The sequence below is a fragment of the Mustela nivalis genome, assembly GCF_964662115.1.
Source record: "Mustela nivalis genome assembly, contig: HAP1_SCAFFOLD_888, whole genome shotgun sequence".
Classification (NCBI taxonomy): Eukaryota; Metazoa; Chordata; class Mammalia; order Carnivora; family Mustelidae; genus Mustela; species Mustela nivalis.
The window spans coordinates 284,013-293,181 of NW_028135776.1; the positions used below are offsets into that span (position 1 = coordinate 284,013).

The following is a 9,169-nucleotide window of genomic DNA, read 5'->3' on the forward strand; positions in this document are numbered from 1 at the left end:
AACGTCGTAGAACGACATGGTTGTGCAACACCCGGAATGGACCTAATGAGACCTCCATATCCCACTGCAAAGGATGCGAGTAAAATTTTATGTAAACTCAAATTCTACTTTAATAAATTAAATCTATGAAGTAATTATAGAGGTGAACACAACACAAATATGATAAAAAAGGAAATGACAGGGGAGGAGGAGATATGCTCTGGGGGTCCAACCAGCACGAGCTGCTGCTCAGGGGCCTAGCCTGCTTGCTCCACGGAGACAGGGGGCGGCAGCTCGGGGGTCGAGCCTGCTTGCTCCACGGAGGCAGGGGGCGGCAGCTCGGGGACCGAGACTGCTTGCTCCACGGAGGCAGGGGGCGGCAGCTCGGGGGTCGAGCCTGCTTGCTCCACGGAGGCAGGGGGCGGCAGCTCGGGGACCGAGACTGCTTGCTCCACGGAGGCAGGTGGCGGCAGCTCGGGGGCAGGACCCTGCTGGTCATCCAGGAAAGTCAAAAGGCCTGGTGGCTCTTCCGTGGCAGAGAAGTGAACGAGGGCCCTGACGACCATCTGCCCTGGTCCCAGAGGTGCAGCGGGTGCCAGATCTGGCTCTGGGGCCGGTGCTGTAGCTCCAAGAAGAGAAAGCATCATCAGCTTGATTGACTTCCCTTTTGCCTTTCCCTTTCCCCACCACTCAGCGTGGCCTGCGTTCAAGACCCAGCCCCTGGAAGGTGTCCCCGACGGAAGCCCATGGGGACAGGGATCTGAGACGACTCACTCTCTTCGGCCCAATTACAATCTACGGAGGCTTCCTCAGGGTGGCCCACCCTGCCTCCTCCTCAGGCCCACACCAGTCACCCCCAGTCCTCCTCACCCCCAGCCTCTGGCTCCGTGGCCTTTCTGGGAGGGCGTTGCCTTTCTGGCAGCAGAAGCTGGGCACGGCGCTGCAGGTCCGAGCCCGGCACATAGACCTGCAGGTAGGCCAGCAGCGTATGCAAGCTGGGAAACTCCGGAGGCTGCACAAAATCCTCTGGATAGTTTTCCACCCAGGTGTTTAGGATGGCATAGATGGCCCTGGGGACAGACATGGAGACAGAGAAGTCAGAGGACAAGGTATGCATCCAAACCAATATCCCAGGGAACCCCTGTAGGAACCTGGGCCCCTGGGCTTCCAGCTCCTGTCCGAGACCAGTCGGACTCCTTGTCCAATTGTGACCTGGCAGTCCTGCGTGAGACAGGCCTGCTCCCAGACAGCGGGCTGGCCAAAAGCCTCTGGGAGTGGGAGTCCTTGATCAATGGGGGGAGCATTTCTGGACTTCTTAGCGGAGCTGGACACACTCCTCAGTCTGTCTCCTTGGCCACGAGCCACTTCAATTCACTGCATGTGCCCAGGGAGGGGTGGTGTCTGGCCTCTTAATTACCCTCACTGCACTCGCCTCTGCTCCGTGAAGATCCAACCGAGGAGGGAACAAAGGGACTCTGTCTCTAGCCAGGCCTTCCCAGGACCCTCCCCATACCTCCACCGTTACCTCCTCTGCCCAGTCACTAGGTGCCATGAGAGTGGGTCTTGTTTCCACTGACACTCATCTCCCACAGGGTGTGGGATGTCTGCTGCTCCCTGGGCTCTACTGGGTCACCACTCTCCCTGAGCCCCCTCTGAGCACTGAGTGCAGGTGCCAACAGACTGCTGTGCAATGGTTCCTAAATCCTGCGTTCTGGGTCCCAGAATTGGGGCAGAGAGAGGGTTGGGAGGTGGCAGGGATGGAGCATGACCCTCTCAGAGGTTGAAGCTGTCCTCCATGCCCCTCTGCTCTCCCACAGTGCTCACACACCTACCCCAGCTCCCCAGGGCACCTTCCTAGTTTCCAGTAGAAGCTCTCAGACATTTACTCTAAAGCAGGAATCACAGAGGTGTGCGTGAAGGTCCAGCAGCCCCTTGAACTCACAGGACCCTCACTGCCCTGCTGGAGAGGGAAGGCCCTCCTGGAGCAGCCAAAGCTTACTCACATATCGCGCTGCTCCTGGGATCTCTTGACCTCTTCATACGTGGAGTAATAGCACCCGAATCTAGAGGAGGCCAGGGGGCATCGCATGAGATGTCTGCGGATGTTGGCTCTCACCATCTGACCCTCGACTAGCCTGCAGCCCTGGGGTGCTCTCTGTTCTGTGCCGGGATCCCATTCAGCTCTGAGATAATCGCCTCCACCTACCGGGGCTTCCTGAATGCTTGCTGAATGAAAGGGCCCCAACCAGCCCATCACCGACATCTGAGTGGGCCTGGCCCCTGCTCACCCCCTGGGATGCCTGCTCTGGATTCACCCACACACAGACCCCAGAAGGAATCTCAGGTCTCCCTTTCAATGGCAAAGAAGCCCTGCTCAAGATCACAGTGAGGGTCAGGGATTAGGCAGAGGCTTCATCATGAGGGGCACGGGAATGTTCAAAGAGCATGCCCACAGGCCCTCCAGCAGACTTTTCCACCGGCGCAGGCTGCCAGGTGTCCTTTCTGACACCTGCCACTGAGTCCCTATAATACCTCTGCCCCAGTTAGGAGCAAGGGAAAGTTTGGGGAAGCTTGGGGACCTGCCAAAGTCTCACAACCAGGCATTGGCCTAATCCCACGGGGCAGTTAGGGGCAGGGGAGGGTGCTCACCTTGCACATAGTTGGTCCATCACCTCCCCGGTGCTGGCAAAGGTGTCGTATGTGTCCAGAAAGGTGTGGACACAGTGTAGATCTTGTCTGAGGATGGCAGGCACCAGGTGATCAATTGCGTCCTCCAGCTTGTTGGCCCGCTCTGCCATCAGCAGTGAGGTCCTCGTCCTCTTCCTGGTTGAACCATTTTTCCCCTGAGGTGAATCAGAGGAGACATGAGTCAGTGCTGTGGCCACCAGGAGGGTTGGGGCTTGGAGGGCAGAATGAGCCCCCAGATCTCAGGGACTTCTGCAAGAGGTGGGACAAAAGAGCCCAGAGTCTGAAAAACAATCACTGACTCAGTGTCTCATTGGGTTCAGCCTAAGGCTCTTGGTTTTGCTTCAGGTCATGGTCTCCGTGTCCTGAGGCTTTGTTCCTCATAGAGCTGGCTGTGTCCATAGGGCAGTGTCTGCTTGAGGATTCTGTCTCTCCCTCTGCTTCTCCCCACTCTCCCCCTGTCTCTCTCTCAAATCCATCAATCAACCAATCAGTTAAGAAGCCTTTAAGGCAAAGAGAAAATGTTCTTGGTATCCATATAAAGAATTGATAGAAATGATGTCTCAACTTCCTAGTATCTCAGGACCCTTTGTGAGTAGAGTATCGATAGCATGTCCCTGTGTGAGTGGCATGGATCCTGATGACATAGCCCATGCTTTTTATTTTTTCAAAAGACATTTTATTTATTCATTTGACACAGAGAGAGGTCACAAGTAGGCAGAGAGGCAGCCAGACAGAGAGGGGGAAACAGGCTCCCCACTCAGCAGAGACCCATGATGTGGGCCTCAATCCTAGGACCCTGAGACCATGACCTGAGCTGCAGGCAGAGGCTGAACCCCCTGAGCCACCCAGGCACCCAACATATCTTGAGATGAGAACACAGAGATGTTTTAGGCAAGAGGGCTTAGGATTGGAGGGCATGGAGGCTGTAGGATGCAGCACTGTGCATTGGCCACAGAAGGGATTACATCCAGTCCTGCCCCAGTAAAGGGCTCCATGGCTGTGATCAATGACTGGCCTTACGGACTGCCGTGCAGTGCAGTGCAGTGAGGCCCCTGTTCCTGTCCTTGGGGGGGCCCCAACCATGTGTTCCATCAAAACCAAAGCACAGAGCAAGAGACAGAGTACCATGGGCCCCATGTCTCTTTGGATCAGAGTTTCCCAACTCATTCTTGCAAATGATGATTTGCAATACTTGAAGAACTTGAGGAAGGACTGTGGGCCAGTGGGGGCACCTGGGAGCACGAGTTAGGAAAATGCCTAGGCCAGGGCAAAAGGAGTCTAGATCAACAGGATGAGACCTGGTCTAAAGTCTCTTTAATGATACTCCTATAAGTATGTGGACAATGGCTCTGCTTCTATCCAAGGCATGGGCAGGACCATGAGGGCCAGTTTGGGGAAGAGATGGGATGCAGATTCATGGGAGTTCAGGACTCTAGGAGGCCAGGCTGGCTTCTAGTAAGTGGGGCCCTTGGTGTTGCATCAGTGCCCCAGGGGTCGGGTCTCCCCAGCACCTGCACTCACCCTGAGCCAGCGCCAGACTCTGTTGGCCCTGTGTGGCTTCTTCTCCTTGGAGGAGGGAGAGCAAGGATTCTCCTCGTTCACCTCCTCCACCATGTCCTCTGGAGCGTTCTGTAAAGACAGTGCCCAGCAGCCAGGCAGGAGGCCTTAGAGCCCTGTTTGGAGGCTTTTGCTGGTCTTCAGACCCAGGGCGCTCCATTCCAGACACACCACAGCCCAGGTGGCAGAGCCCTCCCCCAAGGAGAGAAACGTGGCCCAGCTTCAGCGCCTTGGATGTGCTCTGGCACAGCTCAGAGTCACCTCAGGAATCCCCGGTGCACCCAGCCCACCCTGACATTGGTGTGAACAAGAAGGGATCACCAGGGTATCCACTGTGCTCACCCTCCTCCAGCCCATGGGCGGGAACCCCCACATATTCCTCCTCCCCTCAAACTCCAGAGGAAGGGATGGGGCTTCCCTAGGACGGTTCAGAGGGGTGGGCATCGCCTAGTCTCCTCAGTAGTAAGTACCTTATGGCGTCTCCCTCGAAATATCCTGAGGCATCGTGGGGGTGGTTTCAGCCAATGCCTGCAACATGAAAACAAGCCATTTTCCTGGGGGTTCTGACACCCAGAGCCCCGGAAACTCGGCACACAACACGAAAACATCTTTCTGTGTCAGATGTCCTGAGCCCAGTAACCCTGCTACCGGACTAGAATGTGGGTGCCTGGTTGCAGGGGTTCCAAGTTCTGGGGGCAGGTTGTCAAGGAAGTGACATCACTTCCTGTGATCCCCTACCAGGGCCCACTCCTGGTTGGACCCCTACACGATCAGTGCTCCGGTCTGCCATCTCCTCATCCCCCTTCTGCATGCAAGGACACATCTCATCTGTACACAGTGACCCCAACACACCCCTCAGAACAGGCCCCCAGGGAAGGTCTGGGAGCAGCCAGGGCCCCAGCTTGCAAACACACCTGGTTTCACACACAAGTCTCTATACTTACCTGGTTTGGACCTTAGATAAGCCATTGTGCCTGACAGGGATGGTCCCTTCTCTGCCAAATATGGATGATTCCAGCATGTCTTTCTATCAGATGTCCACAGGCATAGGTTGGATAATAGCTATGATGTTAGAGGAGTGCTGTCACAGGTAGGAAATACCTCCGACCCAATTTCCTCCCTCCTATCAACTTCTTGGAATCTGCTACTAATCAGATCCCACCCCACAGTCCCTCCTGGGGTGTGTGTGTTTGTGTGCACAAGCACACTCGCTCCTGAGTGCACACATGTCTTCATCAGTGCTCATATTCTGGAGTCCCAGAAGAGGACAGCCCCACTTACAGAGGGCTGGGTAATAGCTTCCCAAGTTCTTAGGCTTCAAATTTTCAACGCAAACCCTAAAGAGGGGACTGGAGTCTTGGCCCTTGATGGTCAGAATGTACCCTTACCCCTAGAGACCGCCTGTTCCGGGATGCAGGCCGTTCCCTCCTTTCCAAAGGGTGTGATGCAGATAGGGGTCCATCCAGTGGGTCGCCATGACCCGGGATCCTCCTCAGACAAGAACCTGGGCATATGTCTCCTCTCTAGGATATCAATGATCACCCTCAGCCCGATAACATTTCCAGGCTGACAGCCACTTCCTTCCAGAAAAACTTTTACAGAGCCCCCAGTGAATGGCTAGGTTGCATCCCAGACCCCAACTTTGAGGACACTCAAAGAGCTGGGTTCAAGCCTGCTAAGCCTCCCTATGAGTCTGATTCTGGGCAAGGCCCGGACCCTGCAGGGATCTTCACAGTGTCCCTTCAGGGGCTCCATTGGTTCCCCAACTCCTTTGTAGACATGTTTTTGTGACCCTGAGTGTGGTCCTGACTTGGTGATTCACTTCCATGTCACAGAACGTGGCAACATGACCCAAAGGCCCTTCTGAGATTTCGTTCTAAAAGTTCACTGCCCAGCCGCATGTTGACTTGGACCCATGTTCTCTCTCTGATCTTCACACTGGAGCACAAGCCCCTAGGTTGAACCATGATACAGACATATTCACATGGCCCAGCCCTGTGGGTCCACAGCAGACAGAAGAAGTCAGGTCTTTGAGATGGGCTGTATCTAGCCCATGCCCCTGAGTTTGCTCAGGTTCTCAGTGAAGCAGGTTCTCCCTTGGTGTTGTCAGCAGCCCAGCTTAAGGAGAGACTCTGGAAGGAGCCCCCAGCGGAGCACTGTTGGATTCCTGATCCCCTGAGACCATGAGGCAGCGTTTGTGGGTTCAGCCACTGAGTGTGGGGAAGTGCGGTCACACAGCCCTGGGAGAAGGGCACTGATACTGACCAACTTCCCGGGCCCTGGCCCTCCTCCCCTCCCACTCTGGTCCTTCCTCAGCTTCTCTGGCCACCCTGGCCCCCTTTCTAACCTCCAGTCCTCTGCTCCATGGTGCCCTCCGCCAGGTGGAATGCACTCGCATTTGTGCAGGGCTGTCTCCTTCTTTTCCTCCCTCAGGAATTCTCCATGTCATCTCAGCACAGCTTTGTCATACCCCTCACCAGGTGGAGTTCGGGCCTTAGTTGGGTCCCTTGCTCTTTTGCTGTGGAGCAATCGCTTTTTCTGTTCACATTTTGGTTTCTCGTTTGTCCATCTTCTCCTCTAGACCCTGAGCTCTCACGAGGAGAACCCGCTGGGCTGATAAGCCCTGGCACCATCTGAGTGTGCAGTGCCCAGTGGCTGAAAGAACGGGAGACAGGATCCGTCCCAGCACAGACCATCTCCGTTGTTTGAGCCTCACTGATTTTAGTCCTGTGTAAGTCTTATGTTTTGTTTTTTTAAGTTAACTGTGCCTGATGTGGACCTCGAACTCATAACCCTGGGATCAAGGATCCTAGTGCCTGAGGAAGCCAGGTGCCTCTTTGGTCCTCTTTAAAGGTTTTAGGCTGATCACTATTCAAGTGATCTTGGTCATTTCAACATGCTGTATGGAGCTATATTACATTACGCTGAATGACCATGTAACACCCCAGGTTTTGGTAGCCTGTCACCACAGAGGTCCCCCCCATGACAGTGCTCAGTGGATCTTCAGATTGGAGACTGAAATCCTTTCTGTGTTCTTCAGGAGCCCAGAGTCTCTCCACCATCGGCCTTCTCCCTCCTTGGGATGACATGCACCTCTGACGCCATCAGCACAAGAAGAAAGATGACAAGGAAATACACACAGGAGGGTGTTTCTGGCCAGGTCTTGAAGGTCTCAAGGTTCACTTTGATGCTCAATCTTTTATGTATTGTTATAGGATTTTATTTCTTTATTAGAGGGAAAAAAGCACAAGCAGGGGGAGGGGTAGAGGGAGGAGAACCAGAGAGATGCTGATCTGAGGACAACAGGGGGTAGCTGATATAGACCTGTGCAGGGAACAGCAGAGGCCGCCTAGACCTAGCCTCCGTCATCTGGTGGGCCGGGAGTAAGGAGTAGCCTCAGATCCCTGTGCCCATGACCTGCTATCAGGGGAGACCCTCTAGGGATTGCTTCCTGGACTCAGAGAACATTGAACGGTGGGGAAATTTTCCTTGATTTAGGAGGGATGTAAAAGTCAATCATTGGGTTGATACTTTCTCTTCTTGGACCGACAGCCCCAACCTCAGAACAAGATGCTGAACCACCTCAAGAGCTACCTCTAGCTCCCACTGTGGTGCCTGCCGCAGCTTCAGAGCCTGAGGGGCCTGGATGGGAACCAGTTGTGAGTGTGATACAGCTATGGATACAGCCGAGGGGAGGTACCTACCTGAAGGAGCCTACTGCAAAAGTTTCTATGGACAACCAGGTGCATGATTGAAAGACTTAGGGGTCTACCCCTGTGGGGGACATTCCTGGCTTAAAAGTGTTCAAGCGATGAAGTGGGGCAATATCCCAGGTGTGACAGCATGATCTCAGGATCCCTGGGGTCCCCAGAAGACCAGCTGGGGCCCGAATGCTTCCGAGTTCCCAGACATCAGTTAGGGAGGATGGCTGAAAACCACGAAGCTAGGTCCCGGCTTTCTGCTCTGGGAAGCAAGCTGGGCCCAGACACCACCTTATTCCATCCACAAAGTCTCACACATCTCGCCATTCTGGTTGCAATGAAGAAATGGACTGTACACCAGAATTTCGTACCTGTGGATTATGCCCAGGATTTAAGGTGCTAGAGAAACTTTTTTTGACATAAGGATGGAGAAATGGTTCCTCCACAACAGCTACTGGAAGGATAACTGAAGGATTATTTCAGCACAGGAAGTCAGACCTGCAGGAGTGAATGGGAAACAAAGAGTCCGGTAGGTAAGTAGTTAGCCAACATGTCGTGAAATCTGAATTACCATTAGCTGTAAAACACACGAAAAAGCCATTTCGGGAGATGTTAGTGACAAGTTGGAATGACATGATAATGCACATTGTTAGAACAACTGAAGGTACTTAGCATTAAAGGATTCTGAGATTCTCATTTTGTGTTCTATGAGGGGTAATAGACTCAGTTCAGACGTAAGTTACATGTGCTTAAGAGTTTGGGTTTTTTAAAGATTTCATTTATTTATTTATTTATTTGTCAGCAAGAGTGTGAGAGTGCACAAGCAGGGGGAGCAGCAGGCAGAGGAAGAAGTGGGCTCTGGCTGAGCAAGCAGCTTGATGCAGGACTCAATCCCAGGTCCCCAGTATCATGGCCTGAGCCGAAGGCAGATGCCTAAGAGACTGAGCTACGTAGGCGTCCCTACATGGGCTTAAGAGTTTTAAGGTGGGGCACCTGGGTGTCTCAGTTGGTTAAGGAACTGTCTTCGGCTCAAGTCATGATCATGGAGTCCCAGGTCCCACATCAAGCTCCCTGCTCTGGCAGGGAGTCTGCTGCTCCCTCTGACCTCTCCCCTCTCATACTCTCTCTCTTGCTCTCTCATTCTCTCTCTCTCTTTCTCAAATAAATAAATAAAAATCTCTTTTTTAAAAAAAAGCGTTTTACAGGAAACCCTAAAATCATAGAAATCGAGTATATGTTTTTTC

The 9,169-nt window shown here is 53.5% G+C and overlaps 2 protein-coding genes across 3 annotated transcripts in view; both read right to left on the minus strand.

The window, feature by feature from the left end:
* LOC309857554 (ral guanine nucleotide dissociation stimulator-like) overlaps positions 1-5,495 on the minus strand; it is a 265,178-nt gene extending 259,683 nt beyond the window's left edge. Inside the window, exons 1-3 of one of the 2 annotated variants that reach the window (XM_082750277.1) lie at positions 5,169-5,495; positions 4,695-4,752; positions 4,270-4,296 (exon numbers count right to left, since the gene is read on the minus strand). In XM_082750277.1, the coding sequence (XP_082606403.1) occupies positions 4,270-4,296; positions 4,695-4,752; positions 5,169-5,245 (162 nt within the window). In that variant the 5' untranslated portion in view covers positions 5,246-5,495. The remainder of the gene's footprint in view (positions 1-4,269; positions 4,297-4,694; positions 4,753-5,168) is intronic. The other variant, XR_014307766.1, reaches the window with a different exon arrangement.
* Positions 583-4,230, minus strand: LOC309857556 (ral guanine nucleotide dissociation stimulator-like). Its single transcript, XM_082750278.1, has 4 exons — positions 4,189-4,230; positions 2,629-2,822; positions 1,983-2,042; positions 583-1,049 (listed from the first exon to the last, which is right to left on the minus strand). Exons 2-4 carry the CDS (start codon positions 2,775-2,777, stop codon positions 830-832), a joined length of 429 nt encoding a protein of 142 aa, XP_082606404.1. The 5' UTR covers positions 2,778-2,822; positions 4,189-4,230; the 3' UTR covers positions 583-829.
* Positions 5,496-9,169: the final 3,674 nt, after the last annotated feature.